The sequence below is a fragment of the Pisolithus orientalis genome, assembly GCF_024613125.1.
Source record: "Pisolithus orientalis strain OTSU chromosome Unknown F5J12scaffold_7, whole genome shotgun sequence".
Taxonomy (NCBI): Eukaryota; Fungi; Basidiomycota; class Agaricomycetes; order Boletales; family Pisolithaceae; genus Pisolithus; species Pisolithus orientalis.
In genome coordinates, this window is record NW_026260788.1 from 102783 (window position 1) to 122945 (window position 20163).

Consider the following 20163-nt stretch of genomic DNA (forward strand, 5'->3'; position numbering starts at 1 on the left):
AGACGCGTGCCCGCGTCTGGTCACGTGCGACGTAGTCACTTGGATTATGTAAGTAGCCTTCCCTCCTCTGCAGGACTACCATGGCTGATATGGACGTCGATCAGCCCACAACAGCAGGGAGGAAGGAAAGAGACGACGGAAAAGACAAGAAGAGATTTGAAGTGAAGAAGGTACGACAGATCGGTCGACAGACTCGGCAAACACTCATCCTTCACCAAGTGGAACGCCGTGGCGCTCTGGGCATGGGGTAAGATCTCCTTACCATTCACCGGCGCACTCCACGACTGATTTGTTTAGACATCGTCGTCGACAACTGCGCCATTTGTCGTAATCATATCATGGACCTTTGTGCGCTAATCTTCATCTGTTCTATAGACCCCCTACTTGACATATCGAGTTTCAGGCATCGATTGCCAGGCTAATCAAGTATCGGCATCGACAGATGAATGCAACGCTGCTTGGGGAATTTGCAACGTACGCTTTTGTATTTATCCCGCCAGGATACGAATTTAATGGCACGACCAATAGCATGCCTTCCACTTTCACTGTATCTCTCGGTGGTTAAAGACGCGCAACGTGTGCCCGTTGGACAATCGTGAATGGGAATTGCAACGGTGTGCTACGTACCGACCTCCTTTCAAAATCAGTGATTTATCTTTTACCCCTACAGATATGGCCGTTGACCTGTCGCACACCCCAAGGTGTATCATTGTACTATAAATCCCTGTGTAATGTAGCTTTCTTGCATATGGGCCGCTCTTTGCGCACACGTCCGATTTGCAAACGAACGGTACTAAACGGTATCGGTCATAGCGTCACCCTCCTAAGCAATGTCCTGTAGGTATTTTAAACTTGGCATGGTTGGTATTAAGCTACCAAAGCTGTCAATTCTGTGATATATCCCCTCCAGGTAAGATTCTTTTCAGCTCGTCTAAAAGCATCTGCCCTTCAAGAGGTGTGACTGGCCAACACTGTTGTCTGTGATCCTTGGGTAACACACTCCAGTTTGGTGAAGGCGTCGATCGTATGTGCGAGAAGTCCTGCACAGTCCATGCTGTGTTATCCTGTTGATATGATAATGCTGATGATGATCTACTGATTCCTGTCAAAGCAGAGCCACAAACCTGCGGCTCCGGGTTTTGCATCAGGGTATCAGGGAATTCTGCAAATCGGATGTTCGAACAATGTTCGATGATCGGATTTGACACAGCAGACAGGTAAACGTCTGCATTCGTCGAGGAATGCATGCGAAACTAAGCCATCCGTCGCCATTGAGTTTATCGCCAGAGTAAGAGTAGCCTCTCTACCTGATGACAACCGGCAACGAGCACACAATTTGACAGATTGTGAAGAAGGATGCTACCGCTTATGCGTGGCAAAAGAAGGACGCAATCAGTGAGACGTTGTATGTGGATTGCAGATATATCCATGCTGTGGCCGTCCTTGGGTAACAAGTTCACGATACAAGTGGCAAGATCAGATAGGGTCAGCTCCCCTGACGTGGCCCGATGCTCGAAATCTGCTGCAGTCAAATAACGGCAAGAAAGCGAAGACAGTGCCTTCACAGAACCAGTAGCAGGCGACACGTTCTGGGGTATGGGTACAGCGTGTATGGCTGGGACGTCCATTTTCGCCTTCGCAGCCTTCTTTTTGAAAGAGAACTTTGGTACAGCGCAAGAAGCTCCCCGCAGAACTTCCACAGCCATTTCGAGTGATTTGATATGCTGAAGTTATTTGAGTGGCTCGGATCTAGGGAGCACCACGAAGGCGTACCATCTCGCATTGCCTCTGATCATAACTGGGTAGACCGCCAGTCGCCTCAACTAGACTCTTTGCTAACCGTGATACGTCAACTGCAACAGCCTGAACCGCATCGGGGGTGGGGCTGCCACGCTTAAGGTCATCAAGACGCAAAGTGATATCTGTACACCAGCATTAGAATAGGAGGCTACAGCATATCTCTGTGAAGCGAACCCGCTGCCTTGGCGTGAAATTCGGCGTAAAAATCTTGTGAAAATGTCCACTTGGATTCGGACATGCCCCTTCTCCTTCAAGTGGTTGGGTATCAGGGATCTTGCTAGTTCTAGAGTGGCGATGCTATAATCAGTATCTGACTTTGTACGTAAGTTCTCCGCCGAATGACTTACCCCACAAAGGGCGAGGCTTGTTTTCAGTGCACAGCTTGCTTGCCATTATGTACACACAAGCCTGGTTTGCTTTATACTACGCCCTCCATACAAGGATACTCTCTTAACGCAGCACAATGGACTCCTCAGCGGCGGCGGCTGACGGCGGTATCTGTGCATCCTGCTGTGAGTCATCTGGTCCCTGCTATTCAGATAGATACCAGTGTCAATCTCATCGCAGGTCTAATATGCGTGTCTGCTCTTCAAACGTGGTGTAATCTTCGTATGTATACAGCAATCCTTCCTTCTATGGAAGGTTCAAAGGATTGAAATGGGACCGTAGATGCATTCGGTGCCGATTGCTGTGGTGGGCAGAGGGGATGCTGTAGCAACCTTTGTGCCTCGTGTTTCGATCACGATGACTTCGACGAACGCCTAAAACGAGATCAAGAACGTAGACAAGGCGATCAGCCTGTTAGCGCTCAGCCATCTCCTGCACAAGAAATGTCTGTTCCGACCAAATCAGAAGCTACTGGCAAGCCGTCATGAACGGAAGAACGTGTAGGCGCTATTTCTCAATAGACAAATGGCTGGTCTTATGTGTTGTGGCAGAGAGAAGGTTTGCATTCACTGAAGTGGATGGCTACTCCAAGGCGCTTGGCCCCTCCCTCCTCTCATGTGTTTCACTTGAGCTTCCATCGCCATTCTGGGTTTCTCTGTACGATAGGTTTATCCCACTGTGCTGCTTCTACTTGCTGTAATTACTGTACTGAAATTGGTGCAAACGAGTGCCCTCAAACACTGATGACGTGCTTGCGCTTGCGTGACTCGCCGACCACGTGGCTAGATTCGTTTACGAGAGTTCTAGCGCCACAAAGCTAGCATGCAAGCTTTCCGGATCAACAGGACTTGTGTGCAGGACGAACGTGTCCACGGCTTCTGGAATTCGATCACCACAGCAGTCCTCAGTGGTACGTGTTCGATCAGTAACCACCTCAAAACATGTCGGAAGCCGGACACTGTTTTGCCATGCTCTGTGGAGGTTGTTGTAAGGCTTCAATTTTATCATAGTTGGTCCCCTGTGCTAACCGTCTCTCAAACACTAGGCATGGTAATTGGCTCTGCTGCCACATCACTTCTTAGCCCTCGTTCGTTTTTACTGTTTTTTTTTTGGATGCTATACATTGACGCTAGGCATTGGTTCGCCATTGTGACCATCAGGTGAGTTTGGTGTAACAGAAAGCTGTTGCAGTAGCCATGGATGGTGTGGTTGCTGTTGCAAGGATGCGTTTGATGAGGAGGGACATTTTGAGGCACAGATACAGAGGGAAATGGAGCGGACGAGGGACAAGTCGAAGTATAAACTGGTCATGCCAGTGGAGACTGAACCGGAGGCAACTGAAGGGATGATTCAAGGTCCTTCCACAGCCCGCCGTTCATATGAAGTGCCGTTAACTGCTGCAGATTCGGCTTGTTCGTGAGCGTCGTTATGCTTCGATTTGTCAAGATGCCATGCATTCCACTTGGGTTCCCCATGTCATGTACCCAGGCAGTCTGCTATGCCGTATGTCTTTGTGTTCAGTTGATGGTTAAAAGCACCTTGAAGCTTAAAATATCAGACGTGCGGAAGTGCTCGGGCCCACGGGTATAAGCCATGCGTCACTGATAAGACCTGAGCTTCGTTTGACTCGATTCCTTTGCGGCGCAATAGACTCCACGAGCCATTAAATCGTGAAACGGTGAATGTATAATAGCATCGGACCTGGCAAGGCTTTTTCCCTCAACCAGGGTGATTATTAGAACCCAGAGAAGCCCATGTCGCTCAGCTCGACACCCATCCCTCTGGACTAGCCAGAAATTGCCACTAAGCTGACCTTCTAGCGAGAAACTAGTGTTAGTTGCTGGTTAATAGTGCGGCGTTACTGTGAAATCTCTAACTACCTACCATCCCAAATGTTGATTTTTCAGAAACCAAATAGCATTATGTGAACAGTTGGGCGTAACTTGGTTGGCACTTGTGTGAGGTGCGAATATTTGCTGTGTTCGGCATGAGTTGACTATCATACACGCGACCAACGGGACGTCAGGAGGCCGAAGGTCACTTAGACATCCTGAGTAAATGAAGGTCTAACCCGTGTGAGAGGCGAACCATTCTTTCCAGGAACTAGCATAACCTTCCCAGGTCCAAAACATCACGAAAGTCTGGAAAAACCAGAGGCACTACCTTGCGCAGCGGCGCGGAATTAGCCAGAGCTTCCGCATGCGTACCATGCTCTCGCAAGTTAGGTAAAGTCCACTCAAAGCCGGAACATATTCCGACTACCAACACCAGGGGCACTGGCTTTTCATCGGGGCCATCGTTTGTCCGACCGGAAGGGAACGGCCCACGTATATGTTCCTTTCATCTGTGTTACTCGTCAACGTGTAATAAGGCCACGCAACCTTCTGGCAGTACTTAGTCCCTATGCAATGCCCCTGAGAACGCGGATGCAGTACTCGGGTACTGTAGATAATGCCTGTTCCGCAGTCGTTAATCTCGTGTCAAGTTTCAATCCGGGTCTGCTGTACTGGTAAATCATAAAAATGTGTCGCAATGTAGAGAGTTCGCACTAAAGCCGCACATGCCAAGCGCTTAGCTCTAGTTCCTGCGGCGCAGCGCTGACCGGTATATTCCTTGCAGCCCTGCCGAGCCGATTGGGCCGGAGACGGAGCTTGCTAAGTCAGATGTAGAGCAGTACCGTGGCAAGTACTCGGAGCTGCCTGCAGAGGTCAGCAGCATTTCAACCACAGTGACTAAGAAACAGAGTGGGACTGCGTCAGCATCACAATACACAGGCGCCTGTTAGGTCTGACTGATTATTCTTCACGGACAGTGCCGTCGTCAATTATGTAATAGTCACCCACAGCCACAATAATGCACAGCCAAGCCCACAGGGCTCGTTACGTAAGGGGTTAGGTTCCCATAGGTGAATCCAGTTGGGCTAGTAGGGGCTACTCTGCACACATGCGAACTCTTCGCCTCTTCCTTTCCTGGCACCACAAAAATCTGAAAATGACTCTTGGGGACTTTTCGGGATGAAATCAACGAATTCCGAGGTCCTAGACAAGGAAAACACAATAGTCAATATTTAGCCACGCGTGTTTCAAGGAACCAGAAACTCGTGCACCTGACAGGAGCTGTAAGATGAATATCAGTGCAATCATCACCCAACCGTTTTCAGTAAACTGAAGAAAACACAGTTCGATCACAATCTAGGGGTTGCATGTTGACAGGGGTGTTTACTGTAAGAATTAAGGTGAGTCATTTCAGTGTGCCGTCAGTGGTCAACTGGTCACTGCTCATCTTACGCTCTGCTACGAGATATGTTAATTACTCAGATTCTTTTCTAGACCAACCTTCCCGATTCATTGACACTGGAACTTACTACAGGCTGCCACCGTTTAACGTTTAAATTCGCACTATGCTCACTTGGTGAAGTTTTCTTGTCAGGAACTGGTAGGCGTATTGAGTCATGCTCTGTTCATGCTGCCTACAGCTATGTCCCCTGTCAACCCATAATTTGACCGAACCAACAGGTCGCAGTTTTTTTCGCGTAAGTAAGAACAGTGCCATACGGCCAACTCATATTCTGGGGGATCTTTAGTGCTCGAAGGCACACGACCTGCCATCGCCCATTTCCACTTTCAGGTGCATTCGTCGGGGGCGTTCTGCAATTAATTATACCTGTTTAATAGGCCGCCACAGAGGACAACAGATACAAGTCTTTGCCCGATCCACCCTCCAAACTTACGTGGTTAATCTGATTATTAACCGATGTATTGGAACTCTGTTAAGTTACCGGGCTAATAGGGCCTGTGGCTCCCAAAAGAGGAGGATCGGCAAAATCTCTTCGCACCGACTCGGGCCATTGGCAAACCACTATACCATTTCCAGTGGGCGTTTGTGCCAATCCGCCGTCTGCTACACCACATGTAAGTGCTGGCATGCTGCTGACGCGTCAGAAGTCCCCTTAGTGGGCATCAAGCAATGACTCGACTTCGCATCCGCGGTGGCGTCATCGGTGTTCCTATGACTAGGTTTGCATTATGAATCACACGCGCCCCTATTGGCATGGTCACCGACGAGAGTTCCGGCAGGACTTCAGTGACTCGTACCAGGCTGACGGCTGCAATTGATGCCAAATTTATACCTGTCCATTGTTGCACAATTCTGGGTTGCCAAGGCGTCCCTCGCGGTATGGTGTACATTTGGAATTCAAACCGCTCATCTTTGATGAGTTGGCCTTCCTGTACTATCGATGCGCCGGGTAAATTAGAAGCGAGACATGATCCCGATCCGGCCGGCGATATAACACGTTTACTGGGAGGGGCGCATCCTGACGATTCACATCACAGATCGGTATAGCTGCCGGAGTACGCGTCACGATTCCCGAGGTGGGGGGATGGGAAACCGACGGAGGGCATCTAGTGATTTCGCCAACGCACATGAAACATCCGAACAGTCCTGAATGCGCGCGCCACAGGTTTTGAATACGTGTTGGCCGCCGTTTCATTCTGAGGCACGCTATCATATTTCGACTTCTCAGTACACCACGTTAACCTCAAGTACGGAGTTGTCCTTGCCAATGTTATAAGCCCTAGGTGTTCTGATGGCTGGCAAAAACAGCTCTGACGAAGCTTCGTGACGAGAACCAGATGTGAATTGCACGTTCTCGCCACACAAAACACACAACTGATTACAAGACTCCTATAGTGCGTAGTTTTCATTTTGTAACAAAAGTGCTGGCGCTAAATACTAATAGCGAAGCAAAATACATGAGGGTGAGGACGGTTGAGGTGCATACGAAAATACAGTGCAAAAAATAAGTAGAGGGTAATGTCCTGTGAAGCCAAAAAGGAGTCCGTTGCGGAATTAAACTTCTATTAGTGTAAACGTCTACCCCTGCAATTGATAAAGGATACACAAGGTCCACCATCTCAAATGAAACGTATTAAGAAGATTCCACGGCCTCAGCTACGGTACTGGTAGACCCACTGGCGTTCGGTGGAATTCGGGGCCACGACAAAACGAGCAACCCACTGTCCACAGCAGCAGATATGGTACTCAACTGCAGATTTGTGATCAAAAGCTCTGCAAGAAGCATGAGTCAAAGCCACTCACCATCGTTCCCTGCGGAAGCTGAAGGACGCGTTCATATTTGCCATATTTGATTTCCTGAAGAGGATATTTGGCGTCTGGCCCCGGTGTATGGGATATTCTCCTCTTCCGTTCTCCTGATATACGAAGTGTACTGTTTGTGCCAACCTGAAGACTGATTTCCTCCGCATTTACTCCAGGCAGCTCTACCGTCGCCGTTATGCGGGACGAGGACGGATCGTCACATACTTCTACCCTAAGATCTGGGGTGAGCAGCAAGTCCAATAACAGAAAAGTGGATACATACCTCGGTCTGTAGAGCAGCTCGCCATCGCCCAATCGCCTGGCTTCAGACATTCTGGCCTGACGAAGGAGGAGCGCTACATATCTTCTAGCCAGGTTCCGGTCGAGAGCGCGAAAGCGTTCCTCCTGCGAATGTGATGTTGGTACGCGAGACAGCTTGTTAGCGATGAGCGCAGTGGTTGAAACGGTCATAAAGAAGAGGAGTTGTTAGTGGAGTAATCTGCTTGTTTATTCTTCCTACAATTCACTACTCGCCTTTTATACGTATCTGAGTGTGGGGTGGATGACTAATGTGTGGCTAGTCCGCTGTGGTCACTCCAACTCACCGAACCAGGCTGATCGAGATCTGAGCGGCTGTGCAGCACAGCAAATGACTTGCGATCTGAAGTCGTAGGACCCTAGGCACTGTGAGCAGGTACACAGGAAGTACACCCCCCACTCTCCACGGCACCATACCCACAGCTTGTACGAGGGACTGTTCGCGAACTTGCTGGAAACTTCATGGACGTTACTTTCATTTGGATGCCATGGCGGCCGCCGTGGTCAAAATGCTGGTAGTCAAGTTTGTCGACGTTGTTTAGTAGTAGCTGCCAGACACTTGTACAGGCTTGAAAGCTTGATCAGTGAACTGAGTCACTGAAGTCGGCGACCACCGGGCATGTTACCAACGCTTTTGCTCACGTGAACGACGCGTGGCTGACAAATCCCGCTCGTTTGGTAATCAACGCATCCAGACTGCAGCCTGGAAGCTTTGCGTCGGTCGACGTTGTCCGTAGCAACGTTGACGCTGCAGTGCCATCCTAGCCAGCCCCGCCTGGACTCGAGTTGATCGTCGTATTCACGCCTGTGCCACCGAGATTAAGCCGAGACCAAGACACAGCGTGCTGCAGACCTGGGCACGGTCACAATGAGCAAGGTCGTCTTTGGTGTGTCTACTCACTCATCACCGCCAAGTCTTTGGTTCATAGGTCTGGGCAGTCGGAAATGTTCCGTACCACATGGGGGAGGTACGCACCTCCTTGGTTTCTTGTCTCATTGGTGCCCACGTTCAACCAGGAGCAACTCATCGAGGTCTTCAAAACAGTGGGCCAGGTCGTTGGCTTCCGGTACAAACTCAATCCATCCAGGTGCTGACCGTTTTAGCTGACTGACATTCAGACTTGTATTCGACAGGGAAACAGGAAAGCCAAGGGGATACGGCTTTTGTGAATTTGCTGGTACTTTTAATTCACCCCGCTCGGCGCAACTCAGGTATTCTGACCATGATTTGCGTCACTATAATTTTCGAAAACCTCGGCCGTTATGTTACATGTATCACTCCTTGAAACTTCATTGTGTGTGCGTATCCGATATCTTCAAGATCACGAGACTGCCGCCTCTGCTGTGCGAAACCTCAATAACGTAGACGTCGGTGGCCGACCATTACGCATTGACCTGGCAGACTCCGATCCATTCCTAGAAGGAAAAACGACAGTGCGTGGGGAGTTGATTGACGACCCCAGAGGACATTGGCGTGATCGCCGCGACCGAGACCGACCGGATCGTGAACGGGATAGGGAAAGAGATAGAGATCGTGAACGAGACCGAGATTACCCTAGGGACAGTCTGAAAGCTCAAGACCCCTCTGCTTTCTTGTCCACCCTCCCTCCAGGTGTTCCCATCACTCCTGGAATGAATGCTCTGGATTCAATCAGTCAAACCCTTGCTACGATGAATCCTACCCAATTAGTAGAAGTCCTAGCACAGATGAAGGTTGGCTGTCCCCTTGGGAATGTGGTACACTGCTTAACACGTTCTGCTTGCCACCGCTTTGTTCAGGCCTTTGTGATAACCCATCCGGAGCAAGCGCGATCCCTCTTGGTGGCGCATCCACAAGTTGCATATGCACTATTCCAGGCATTGTTGTTACACAAGATCGTGGACCAGTCCGTTCTCCAGGTGAGCCCAGTTCGGTTTTCTTCTCCTTTTGTCCCTCTCCATTTATGCTGTCAATATTCGTCACCAGCGCATGCTGCAAGCAACTACATCAAGTAGTGGACCTACGGCGCAGACACAGCCTTCCCAGTTGTCCTACCAACCCCCCCCAATGCATGCACCTCAGCCTGTCATGCCTCCTGCAATGAGTGTTCCGCCGCCCACGGTGCCAAACATGTATCAGCAACCCCCCTCGCACCTTACTTCACAACACCCCTACTATCGGACACCCGCACCCCCCCAGCCTGCTACCCAATCTCAGGCTCCATCTTCGCTGCCAGATCTGAATATCGATCCTGCTCAAAGGGTCCGTTTCTATTTAGTTTTCTTTGAATAACACTGATATAGCAGCGAACAGCAAATGCTGTTGCAAGTGCTGAGTTTAACCCAAGAACAAATCAATGGTTTGCCCCCATCAGAACGGGATGCGATACAGGCATTAGTACGACAATCCCTTTCTTTCCCCGCTTTTCTGACTGACGTTGGTTACCACTCCGCAGCGCAATCAGTTTATCGGAGGTATCACTTCCTGAGCACCCAATTCACAGTACTCGACAGTGAGCAAATACTCAAAAATGGTCACAATGGCACATCCGTTGTCAAGGTCCACCGAAACATCTTGTCAAATTCCAACTATTCTACTTGCTGTACTTACATAAGTTTGTTTTGGAGACTCTTCGAATTCTTGAGTGCCACCAATTTGTTAGAAACATCTTCCAATGGAATCATCTCCCCCTTGGACTTCGTGCCGACATCATCGCGATTACGAACGTTGACTGAACGACTGTCAAACTCTTCTTGGCCAACCACTTTCGAGGAAAGCATAAGGAACCGGCCCGAGGGAATAAGTGCCAAGAGTAAAGGTCTCACCAAGAATGAAGTTGTACTGAGCGATTTCACCATTGCGGATCTTCTTAGGAAGGGTATCCGGCCCGTTGTCGACGTCTGCAAAAAGACCGAGGGCCTGAAGTTTATCGGCTATCTCCTGGGCATATTCCCTCTGATCACAAGAACGTTAAGAACGTTGCACCTGAATGTTCCAAAATTCTACAAGTCGTTCGTTGACTCACATACGGCACAGCCACGGGTATAACAAGTACTTGGCGTGGTGAAATCCAAAATGGCCTGCCAACGAAGGAGCTAAGTTCATATCGGAACATATCCGCACAGCACTGCGCGTACCATTTTCCTGCGAAATGCTCGGTGATGATTGCGATAAATCTCTCAAGACTACCGAGGATCGCTCGATGAATCATCACGGGTCTTGACGGGGGCTTATCCGGGTTGGCCATCTCATCGGCTGACCGGTATTTGAGGTTGAATCGTTCCGGAAGCTGGAAATCTAGCTGGATGGTCGCGCACTGGAACGATCGACGCAATGCATCGCGTATGTAGATGTCTATCTTTGGTCCGTAAAAGGCACCATCTCCGGGGTTTAATTGCCATTGCCCCGGATGATGCTTCTCGAGAGCCTCCTGCAGTTGCTACGTCACAGGGGTCTCATCAGCTTGGTCGACTGATCGGAGATACAAACTCACCGACTCTGCCACGTTCCACGTCTCGATGTTGCCCAAGTAATTTTCGGGTCGGGTAGACAACTCGAACCGGTACTCGAAACCGAATAAACCGTAGATGCTTTCCATGAAATCGAACAGTAAGCCAATTTCATCAGTGATCTGATGACGAAAGGTCAACGCTACCCAACACGCGATGGAAGCTGTCACACAGACCTGCGATGGCATGCAGAATACGTGGGTATCGTCTTGCATGAAACGTCTCACACGAGTCAGGCCAGTCAAAGCGCCGGATGCCTCGTTACGGTGGACGATGCCGAACTCGGCCATCCGGATCGGCAACTCTCTGTAACTCCGGTCCCGGGAGTCAAATATCAGACAGTGTCCAGGGCAGTTCATTGGCTTCAGTGCCCACTTCTCCTTCTCAATATCAAGGGTGAACATGTCATCCTTGTAGTTCTGCCAGTGCCCGGACGTCTCCCATAGCTTTGCATTATACATGTTCGGAGAGATGACTGTTAAGGCAGTGATGTCATCGGTGGATTGAGGGGCCGGCCGCAGGGAAATACTCACCCTCTTGGTAGCCACGTTTCCTGTACTCGGACTATAGGGAGTGTAATCACCGATACAGCTTCACGAGAAGCAAGGTACGCACTCTCATTAACTCGACCAAAGTATTGTAAATTCGGGTCCCATGCGGAAGGAAAAAACAGCTTCCGGGGCTTAGATCATTAAAGAAGAACAGCTCTTGTTCCTGGAACGCGACGTTAAACGCCACACAACGAAAGTAGCTGCGGTGCCTTACCCTGCCTATCTTGCGATGATCTCTCTTGGCCGCCTCAGCCAAGAATACCTTGTACTCGGTCATTTTCTTTTTATCCGGGAACGAGATCCCATATATTCGCTGCAAGGAGTCGTTCTTGGCATCCCCGAGGAAGTACGAGGCGGAGTTCTTCAGAAGTCATAAGAGAACTGCTGCTGTCCACCATAAAGATTGTACACATACCTTGGTGACCATGAAGGCCTTGATCTTGCCCGTGTGCGGGATATGGGGACCAACACAGAGATCGATCATCGGACCACAACGATACACAGTGGTAGACGACCCATCCGGAATCTTGGTCTCGATAAGATACTTTTTGTACAGGTTGTACTTTCGACCAGTTAGTGCATCGCGAGTAGAAAGTAGGGAACATCTCCTCACATCGAACATCTCTAGGAGTTTCTCTTTGGAGACGACAAGGCGCTCAAACCTTTGCTTGTCCTTGACCGCCATCTCGGAAACCTTTTCCAGGGCAGGGTAATCCGTCATAGTGACAACTCTGCCCATCCCGTTTCAAAAAAAGGGTGATATCAAGCACTGGATAAAACTTGCCTATCAGGAATTGCCATCTCATAAAAGAAACCCTCATCCGTGGGAGGTCCGATACAAAGGTGACATCCATAGTGTCGCTCTGCGGCTTCACCAAGAACATGTGCCGAAGAGTGCCAGAAAACGCGCTTGCCTGGTAGCGTGATAGCGGTCAACATGAGCAAGCAGTACGGCAAGGCCATTGACTCTACCTTCTGGGTGGTCGAAATCTAAAAGCTCGAGCTTACATGAACTTTCTAGTGGTCGTTCGAGATCCCAAAGTTCGCCATCGACCTACGCCGTTCCCCTTCATGCGGTGACTCACGCAATATACGAAGAGGCACACCTTTGCGATGACGATTCGCTCCGACAAGCTCTTCGACACTTCCTTAGCAACGTCCATCGGACTCGTCTCCCAGCTCGTTCCCTTCCGCTCGGAGCCATCTGGCATCGTGATCGTGATTTCCCCCCGCGGTTGAGCTAGTGTCCAGTTAGAGGATAGTTAAAATCGCGTTCAATTGACTGAGGGAGACGCACCTTTAACAAACTCGATGTAATCCTGTTGCAATTGCTCGAACATTTTGATACGGTGATCGATGTAGTCTGGTGGTGGTTGCAACTTCCATCGCAACACGCGTCAGAACGGCGCTAGCCAGCAGAATCAATGGTACTCACCTCTAAGGGATATTGGGATGCAGCAGGCGTTGCCTTATCCTTCTTTTCCTTGGGTTTCTTCGTATCATTGGCATGGGTAGCCTCAAGAGCTGGTATCTGGACTGGCTGAGAGCTGGACGCAACTGGGGTAGCCATCGCTGTCGACTGATGTCGGTAGATCTGTGCAAGTAGAGGTGGTCTGTGGCGATAGATGATACAGCGATATGGCTGTCGAGTCAGCGATCTCAGCATGCAAAAAAGGTCCTTGTCGGAAACTTTGACTCGATCTCGGATTGTCTACTTTTGGACGTCACAGCCAAAGCTGAACCAAGAACAACAAACTTGAAAAACAACCTCAACAACATATAATCACCGTATACTAAACGTAAATGACATGGATAAATCTCTGTAGACCCGCGCTCTAGTCACTAGGACCCACTCTCCATACTTTGATGACACCGGTTCTGTCACCGCTCACAATACCCCCTCTAAATGGCGAATCTATACAAGCCAACGCAGTAATAATGTCATGGTGGGCTCTCAAGAGGTTCTGCTGGTTGTGTGCGATCGTCGACATGCGCTGAGCTGCCCGGTTATTCTGACTCGATGAAGTCGGAGAGTGCACCCATGTCTCGACATTGGCTGTCACCGTCTCGTCCGACGACCGAACGGTACTGTTGGGAGGACATTCAACGTGGTAGATCGCTCGTGGCAAAAGCTACTACACACCTATAAGTCGGCTTTTCTTGCTCGCCTTCGGGGCTAACAAGCACGGTCGTACGCTCCAACTTGCTCAAATCCCATAGACGAATTCGGCGGTCCTCCGAACCGCTTACCATGAATCCCCTACTGCGGTTCGAAACCGGAACATCGGCGGACAGGTCAATGATATCTGACCTATGGACCCCCGAATGGCCTCCAAAGTCCAGTCCGACAGCCATCGTGCGGATGTCAGGTGATGGCGCTGGAAGCGAGTCTTCGCGTTGCCCGCTTTGCGACGACCCTCGACTCCGATTGGGCATGTTCACGTACGCTGTCCCTCCAGGATACCTTGAATTGACTAGTGCAGCTATAGCAGCGGCTGCGGTGGGCTCGGCTTCAACACCTGCCTCGGGCTCAGGCTCCGGGAATGGCTCTGATACAGATGTCGTCGTCCGAGTGACATAGCTTTCCACAAGCGTTGTCTTCTCGATGTCCCAGACTTCGATTAGGGTTGCCGGGCCAGGTTCTGAGGGTCCTTTCCATGATTCTACCGCAACCATGACCCAGCGCCCATTTCCCCTCGTGGGATGCACAACACACTGATGCACTCTAGACATTCTTCCAGGAACAGATTTACCAACCCGCCAACTCTTGAGAAGTAACCCGAAGCGCTTGTCCCACAATGAAAGTACTCCCGAGAACGTGCCCACAAGAAGCCATGTTCGCTTCCGATCCAGACACATGCACGTGATAGAGCCAAAATGTCGTGGATTCTCGAGCTGCTGCAGAACCTGCATCGTCCGCAAGTCCAATGTGGTAATAGTTGAATGCGTGGTAGCGTACACAAGACTAGATGCCGACTCTAGAGGAACGATTTTTTCAATACTTCAACTACTAGCAAGCATTCATGCTTACCTGTGTTGTAATGCTGCATGCAGGTAATGTATTCGCCGGTAATGTTCATGCGATGTTCGCGAATAGCTTGGACCTTGCCATACTTGGGGAGCGACCCTGATTGGTTAACGTGCACCCGTACAACATGTAGGCTCCCGTCTTCTGCAGCGCTGGCGAAGCAGTGTACGCCTTCCAGCATGCACACACTCTTAACTTTGGCATGATGCTGTGTGTACGTATGTCGCGGTTTACTTGTCACGTTCCGTTCGAGCCTGGCCGTGTCCCAAATCTTCACTGTCGTATCATCCGAGCACGAGACGAAGAACGCATGATCGGGAGAGACTGCCAAACCCGTCACACAGTCAGAATGAGACTGCAGATGCGCGATCAAGGCAGCCTCGATTCGTCGACCACTGCTGTCGCGCGAAATAAAGCTCTGCCGAGTAGCACCGCGACGACGGACAGGACCCTCGTGGACCTTTGGACCGAAATCGTTCTGGAGTTCGCGGTTATTGTCCGAGTAGAGGTCCTCGAGCAGGTTGTTGATGCCAGGTTCGCGTCCCTCTGTTAAACGATTAGTTAGCTTAAATGAGCTACATATGGGCGGAAAGACACCACACCATATGTAGATATGGGATTTAATGATGAGACTCGTCGCCTATGGCCTTGCCTCGTAATCCCGGCCGCAGAGACAGGGGTTGTCCTCCCGGATACTTCGGGAGAAACGTCGGAACGCATGCGAGGCGCTTCAAAAACGCCAATGGCATTTGTATTTGACGATCCAACGGCGGGGGCGGCTTTCTGCCCGTCCGTACTTCCTATTTGTAAACGTACCGGTGAGCGCAACGTCAACGAGTTCGTAGTCGAGACGACAGAGTCAGTCGGACTACTAGGTCGGTCGTGGCCAGCTGAGGGGTTAGGTGGGGCGAGAGAAGTAGGTTGAGGATTCGCTGAAGGGGTGGTGGTAGAAGGGGAAACGACGTTCTTGTCAGCGCATTCCAGCAACTAGATTGAGGGAAACTGCAGATTGGTTGATGCCAGCCAACTTCCTACGTAGCTCTTCGTACGCGGCCGGACCAGAGTCGTTCCCGCCACCTAGACTTGTGCGTGGCGTAGACAGCCGAGCGAGCAGATCCGTCGACCGACGAGATGTGAATTGTGAACGTACATTCTCTGAACCTGTCGTACGTGATTTCAGGAAAATTGTCTTTGGCACAACCGACAACTTTTGGAATTCAACAATGCTTGTCGAGTGCATGATCTTCTCGTGTTCAGGCTCTGTCCGCGGTCGAGACGCAAAACTATGCCACAGGTCAGAAACAATATGACATATTCGATCATGGAAACGGATTACCTCGAAGCATTGGTGGCCACTTTCAAAATACAGTCTCGCATGGCCTGTAGTTTCGCCTCGTCGGCTGGCGTCATCCCCAAATTCCGGAGTTTCTGCAACTGTGTCTCGTCCCTGTTAGGTAAGCATTAGTTTGGAAGAACGTCAACACACGAGAAGAATGCGCCTACTCACTCTTCCGTCCATTTCCGTGGCGCGATGATTGTGCTACCCCCTTTCCGCATAGACATGATGCTGTCCTTCGCAGACTCCACTTTCGCAGCAGCAGGTTTTCTGTTACCCCTCCAAAATGTGGTTCGCTCCACAGTCATAGCCCACTGCACGGCACCATCGAAAACAGCGCGTGGAAGCTATATACCATGAAAAGTGCAGGTCAACGAGTGCTACGTAATTGAAAACGATGGTTAACACCGACAGGAGGTTTCATCGTCGCTAAGAGACTCTGTTCATCGATATCGCGAACGTCTGACCGGAGCAGGTGACGAAGCGATGGATACAATATGCACCAAACGTCACTTGGTTGAAGGTGCTTCGCAGCCGACGCTACGAATGCAGCCGCGCCTATAAAATTGGATGAGCAAGAGTTCGTTCTTTAACAGAGAACTACGTATGTATAGGTACCTTGGCGCACCCAAACGTTGGGATGATAAAAGAACGAAAGCGTTGCACTCAATAGTTCCCATATCCGCATTTTCTGAAACAACCCAAGCTCGCACAGGCTTGTGAGAGCGGACAACACGCGAGCAACGAACGCTTTCCTCAACATCTTCGACGGAGATAAACGCAACCTTCCATTTCGCAAAGAAAAAGCAGACCTACCAGACAAAGCTTGCACCATCAATGGCAGGATGTATTCTTCCAAACTCTTCCCACCGGCACACGCAGCGACATCTACGATACTCTCGAAAAAGGCGTGTCTGAGGGACCAGTCTCGGTCGTTCAAGTATGTGATCATGTGGCTGAGCACAACGTCGTTTGTCTTCTGCCGCCCGAGAAAGATACAAAGCGAGCTTATATTATGCAATACTGCACGCTTGACGACGGGAGAGGGGTCCATGAGTAGAGCGGATAAGTGTTCTTGGATAGCGAGATGTAAGGTCGTATAGCGACGTGTCGTAGGATACCTGATGGGTCTGATCAGATGTCGCGCCCCGACGAATTTGATAGAGAGAAATACCTCGAAGTGCATTTCATCGTATTCCCGACGCTCATTATCAAAACCCGGTGTGACGCCATGAGCTTTGAGCGCCTGACCCATTTCCAGGTATCGTAACGCAGTCTCCGCAAGGGGAGATATGCACTGGGCATATGTAGCGCGGACGAATACTTCTGGATCTTGCACAAGGTAGCGAATATTTGGAATGATGTATTCCGGGAAAATGGAGGCGTTTGAGGGTGTGATGACAGATACCTTCATTAACTACAGAGCCATAAAAGAGACTGCAATCATGGTGTGTGGTAAGAAGCTTACTATCTGCATGAGCGTCCGCATTGCGGCGGCTCTCACAATAGCTCCTTCATCCCGTAGCAGCTCGACAATGTACGGGACAGCCCGATCCAGCTTGGATTCATCTGTCAGGTGCGACGAGAGCGCTAAAAGCACGTCAAGGGCACGCAGACGCGAAGAAGGTAAGGAACAGTTCCGAATATTTGCCAGCAGCAATGACAAAAGGATCAATGCCGGCCCGTCTTCCGCCGGAGTTCGACTGGAAGCGGGACTGTGGGAGGGTATATATAAAGTAACGGGGAATATTTCCTGTGAATGTATCAGCGACAATGTACTTTTCATATTACCGACATGTATTCCACCTGATGGGTATTAGATGTCGCAGGAGTTGTCGCTTGAAAATCTACTCGAACGTCCATGACAGTCCGCTCGGCGTCGCTCTCGGCAAGGAAGGGTTCGATGTTTGCATAGTCTTCCCATATTCGTGCGATTCTATAGTCGCTGTCACTCGGTAAGGCTTCGGCAACACTAATAGCACCGGCCACTGGCTCCTTTCCAGGTTTCATAGCATTGGTTGTAGGGAGTATTTGGGCTGGGTTTCCAGCGAAGCTGTGGGGTGGAGGAGGAGAAGAAGAGTGAGGAAGTACAAGTGGTCGTTCCCCGATCGATGAGATGTAATCGTGCAAGAACGAATAAAAGCACTCAGGTAAGATGTTACCTCGCGAACTAGTCAATATTGACTCGAAGGTTTGTCGTGTTGCAGGATCAAGAGAGATCATCTGCTTGATCATAGACTTCACAAGGGCTATTAATCTGGTCATCTCTGGATTGGCGATCTACTCACTCGAATGCCCTCGTCTTCTATTGCGGCAAGTTGCCCATCCACGTTATACTCTCCTTCGCGGTACTTGAATAGTTGGCTCAGATTAAACAAAGGTGCGCCTTCGAGGAACATTTCTGCTATGACACATCCCGCGCTGAATATATCCATGGCCTCTGTGACGGCTTCCTTATCCGCCTCCACATTCGCATTCGTCTTATAGAATCGCTCCGGTGCGATGTAGCACGTCCGTCGCCCTGTCGTATCGAAGAAGAACGAAAAGTCGGATGGATCATTCCAAAGGTAATCGAGTGGGTTTGTAAGATGCAAAGTCGGTGAGGTAGACCCAGTTCGACGATGTGACAAGGACATTGGTGGACTTGATGTCCCCGTGCGGCGTCTTCTGGAGATGCGAGAGTGAGAGAGCACTCAGTAACTGGAACACGATCCATTTCTTCTCGACTATGGACAGGAACGGACGTGTGCTGGCAGACGGGGGCTTTAGTTGGGTACATGGACTGTATGATCATCTCAGCGCGTACCTTATACGGTCGTATAGGTTGCTAGTAATCCACTGTCGAATAAGATAGCCAGCTTTTTCGGTTTCGACGAAAGCCTGATAGCTGTATACGTTTGGGATGTCCAGCAGAGCCTCCCTGTCGACTGATGTTGCATTGTACATCAACTACGCGGTCAGAACGCGACAGAATAGTGCCCAGTACCTTTCTGCTTTCGAACGTAAGTGCGAAGGCTTATTCCAGGATCATGTTTGATGAATATCTTGATGACAAGATATCCGTTTCGGTGTCGGCATTTGACCGTCTTGAGGAAGCGACAATGACCTATGCTAGTATGCCCAAAGTCCAGTATCTCGGACATGCATCTATCGTAGGGGAACAACGACACACCTCTTCTCATATACGATATCTCCTCCCAGCTCTGACACGAACGAGTCAAGCGCACCACCAGTGCGCGTGAGTGTCGAGCCGGACTGTACGTTGCCCATGAGTTTGTGTTGGCCGTGGCAACGGGTTGGGTCCTGTCGCCACAAAGGACACTACGCGGCGCTCAGGCACGTTGCAAATGGTGAAAACTGAGATTCTTGGCAATAGTCTGATACAGTATGACGACTGAAGATGCACAGTGGTACGGTGGCAGAGCTATGATACAACCAAGTATAAAAGGGGAAGTCCTCTGTCGTGAAGCACCCGCGAAGCTTCCAAGTTTGTCACCGACTGGGCCCAGCCTACTCTCAGCCAAGGCAGCACCACAACTCGTAGCATAGCAGCAGTGCCCAGCCAACGCGTAGAGATGAATCTCTCAGGAGGTAAGTTACGTCTCATTAACACCCCGGTGGGTTTTGATGTATACCAGCTCAAGGACGGCGCATGAATATAAATACTTGCCGTTATTATTGAAATCGAGTCCTTCGTCGGATCCCTTCCCGTCATTTGCCTAGCATGAAATCATCGTTCGAAAGCGAGGAAACGGACTTTTCTCATAAAAATGAGGTATTGTTTTCCAGACAACCAAGCAGAAAGCAGTTTCCACGTCATGAGGAACGGGTCACTTGTGTAAGGCTGTCCCACAGGGATAAACGTGGATCGGCCCTATCGTCAAGGGAGCCTTTGTTCCGAATACTGATTCCGCTCTGGGAACGATATATTTTTTCAGATCTGAGAAGGCCATCCAGCATGACGTTTGTTGGGTTGTCATTGCGCCGTTGTTTTAACCAATGAAGGAAGCGTGACCTTCATATCATGCATTGACGCTCACATGCGACAGCGGCTATGGAAACTCCATCAGGGACGGGATGTCCGCCAGCAGATGGGAACAAACCTCGTGTAGGCATCCAAGGCAAAAGAGTCTCTTCTTCGGTGGTTTTATCTT

At 50.1% G+C, this 20163-nt stretch overlaps 7 protein-coding genes across 7 annotated transcripts; 3 read left to right on the forward strand and 4 right to left on the reverse strand.

Moving 5' to 3' along the window:
* Positions 1 to 64: 64 nt before the first annotated feature.
* Positions 65 to 980, forward strand: F5J12DRAFT_512517 (uncharacterized protein). Its single transcript, XM_051739791.1, has 6 exons — positions 65 to 170; positions 220 to 247; positions 298 to 348; positions 404 to 474; positions 529 to 614; positions 671 to 980. Exons 1-6 carry the CDS (start codon positions 81 to 83, stop codon positions 681 to 683), a joined length of 339 nt encoding a protein of 112 aa, XP_051602037.1. The 5' UTR covers positions 65 to 80; the 3' UTR covers positions 684 to 980.
* On the reverse strand, positions 885 to 2038 carry F5J12DRAFT_717295 (tubulin binding cofactor C-domain-containing protein; the record flags this gene model as incomplete). Its single annotated transcript, XM_051741051.1, has 4 exons — positions 885 to 1253; positions 1308 to 1724; positions 1774 to 1922; positions 1975 to 2038. The coding sequence occupies 4 exons, from the start codon at positions 2036 to 2038 to the stop codon at positions 885 to 887; spliced, it is 999 nt and encodes a 332-aa protein (XP_051602038.1).
* Positions 2039 to 2149: 111 nt separating this feature from the next.
* F5J12DRAFT_815131 (uncharacterized protein) lies at positions 2150 to 3005 on the forward strand. Its single transcript, XM_051745018.1, has 3 exons — positions 2150 to 2312; positions 2368 to 2409; positions 2470 to 3005. Exons 1-3 carry the CDS (start codon positions 2264 to 2266, stop codon positions 2673 to 2675), a joined length of 297 nt encoding a protein of 98 aa, XP_051602039.1. The 5' UTR covers positions 2150 to 2263; the 3' UTR covers positions 2676 to 3005.
* Positions 3006 to 6869: 3864 nt separating this feature from the next.
* F5J12DRAFT_815148 (uncharacterized protein) lies at positions 6870 to 8208 on the reverse strand. The gene is made up of 3 exons (XM_051745019.1): positions 7571 to 8208; positions 7288 to 7519; positions 6870 to 7234 (listed from the first exon to the last, which is right to left on the reverse strand). Exons 1-3 carry the CDS (start codon positions 7756 to 7758, stop codon positions 7118 to 7120), a joined length of 537 nt encoding a protein of 178 aa, XP_051602040.1. The 5' UTR covers positions 7759 to 8208; the 3' UTR covers positions 6870 to 7117.
* Positions 8209 to 8217: 9 nt separating this feature from the next.
* On the forward strand, positions 8218 to 10309 carry F5J12DRAFT_512624 (uncharacterized protein). Its single transcript, XM_051739792.1, has 9 exons — positions 8218 to 8492; positions 8545 to 8573; positions 8623 to 8672; positions 8725 to 8783; positions 8927 to 9318; positions 9385 to 9504; positions 9572 to 9847; positions 9899 to 9982; positions 10041 to 10309. Exons 1-9 carry the CDS (start codon positions 8474 to 8476, stop codon positions 10071 to 10073), a joined length of 1062 nt encoding a protein of 353 aa, XP_051602041.1. The 5' UTR covers positions 8218 to 8473; the 3' UTR covers positions 10074 to 10309.
* On the reverse strand, positions 9899 to 13379 carry F5J12DRAFT_926090 (uncharacterized protein). Its single transcript, XM_051749378.1, has 17 exons — positions 13081 to 13379; positions 12943 to 13024; positions 12752 to 12885; positions 12618 to 12699; positions 12430 to 12559; positions 12259 to 12376; positions 12061 to 12207; positions 11860 to 12006; positions 11710 to 11808; positions 11628 to 11658; positions 11271 to 11569; positions 11079 to 11216; positions 10723 to 11024; positions 10611 to 10665; positions 10411 to 10540; positions 10041 to 10349; positions 9899 to 9982 (listed from the first exon to the last, which is right to left on the reverse strand). The coding sequence occupies exons 1-16, from the start codon at positions 13309 to 13311 to the stop codon at positions 10192 to 10194; spliced, it is 2283 nt and encodes a 760-aa protein (XP_051602042.1). The 5' UTR covers positions 13312 to 13379; the 3' UTR covers positions 9899 to 9982; positions 10041 to 10191.
* Positions 13380 to 13411: 32 nt separating this feature from the next.
* On the reverse strand, positions 13412 to 19421 carry F5J12DRAFT_815176 (uncharacterized protein). The gene is made up of 16 exons (XM_051745020.1): positions 19182 to 19421; positions 18996 to 19120; positions 18816 to 18936; positions 18620 to 18758; positions 18298 to 18501; positions 17816 to 18247; positions 17478 to 17762; positions 16628 to 17426; positions 16422 to 16567; positions 16181 to 16356; positions 16010 to 16120; positions 15662 to 15956; positions 15276 to 15639; positions 14677 to 15219; positions 13789 to 14623; positions 13412 to 13733 (listed from the first exon to the last, which is right to left on the reverse strand). Exons 1-16 carry the CDS (start codon positions 19277 to 19279, stop codon positions 13481 to 13483), a joined length of 4926 nt encoding a protein of 1641 aa, XP_051602043.1. The 5' UTR covers positions 19280 to 19421; the 3' UTR covers positions 13412 to 13480.
* Positions 19422 to 20163: the final 742 nt, after the last annotated feature.

Excerpts from the sequence above, each read along its gene's own strand:
- F5J12DRAFT_512624 (XM_051739792.1), top strand. Across the intron at positions 8,574-8,622 it reads TTCCGTACCACATGGGGGAG|GAGCAACTCATCGAGGTCTT; the intron begins GTACGCACCTCC and ends ACGTTCAACCAG. Across the intron at positions 8,784-8,926 it reads CGGCTTTTGTGAATTTGCTG|ATCACGAGACTGCCGCCTCT; the intron begins GTACTTTTAATT and ends GATATCTTCAAG.
- F5J12DRAFT_926090 (XM_051749378.1), bottom strand. The coding sequence starts at position 13,311 with ATGCTGAGATCGCTGACTCGACAGCCATATCGCTGTATCATCTATCGC. Across the intron at positions 12,886-12,942 it reads TTACATCGAGTTTGTTAAAG|CTCAACCGCGGGGGGAAATC; the intron begins GTGCGTCTCCCT and ends ACTGGACACTAG. Across the intron at positions 11,025-11,078 it reads CGTGGAACGTGGCAGAGTCG|CAACTGCAGGAGGCTCTCGA; the intron begins GTGAGTTTGTAT and ends CCTGTGACGTAG.
- F5J12DRAFT_815131 (XM_051745018.1), top strand. The coding sequence starts at position 2,264 with ATGGACTCCTCAGCGGCGGCGGCTGACGGCGGTATCTGTGCATCCTGC. Across the intron at positions 2,313-2,367 it reads CGGTATCTGTGCATCCTGCT|GTCTAATATGCGTGTCTGCT; the intron begins GTGAGTCATCTG and ends ATCTCATCGCAG. Across the intron at positions 2,410-2,469 it reads TCAAACGTGGTGTAATCTTC|ATGCATTCGGTGCCGATTGC; the intron begins GTATGTATACAG and ends ATGGGACCGTAG.
- F5J12DRAFT_815148 (XM_051745019.1), bottom strand. The coding sequence starts at position 7,758 with ATGACCGTTTCAACCACTGCGCTCATCGCTAACAAGCTGTCTCGCGTA. Across the intron at positions 7,520-7,570 it reads GAGCTGCTCTACAGACCGAG|GGTAGAAGTATGTGACGATC; the intron begins GTATGTATCCAC and ends CCCAGATCTTAG. Across the intron at positions 7,235-7,287 it reads AGCTTCCGCAGGGAACGATG|TTGAGTACCATATCTGCTGC; the intron begins GTGAGTGGCTTT and ends ACAAATCTGCAG.
- F5J12DRAFT_815176 (XM_051745020.1), bottom strand. The coding sequence starts at position 19,279 with ATGGGCAACGTACAGTCCGGCTCGACACTCACGCGCACTGGTGGTGCG. Across the intron at positions 18,759-18,815 it reads AACCTATACGACCGTATAAG|CACACGTCCGTTCCTGTCCA; the intron begins GTACGCGCTGAG and ends CCCGTCTGCCAG. Across the intron at positions 18,502-18,619 it reads TTGTCACATCGTCGAACTGG|CGATTCTATAAGACGAATGC; the intron begins GTCTACCTCACC and ends ATCGCACCGGAG.
- F5J12DRAFT_512517 (XM_051739791.1), top strand. The coding sequence starts at position 81 with ATGGCTGATATGGACGTCGATCAGCCCACAACAGCAGGGAGGAAGGAA. Across the intron at positions 349-403 it reads TAATCATATCATGGACCTTT|GCATCGATTGCCAGGCTAAT; the intron begins GTGCGCTAATCT and ends ATCGAGTTTCAG. Across the intron at positions 475-528 it reads CTGCTTGGGGAATTTGCAAC|CATGCCTTCCACTTTCACTG; the intron begins GTACGCTTTTGT and ends CACGACCAATAG.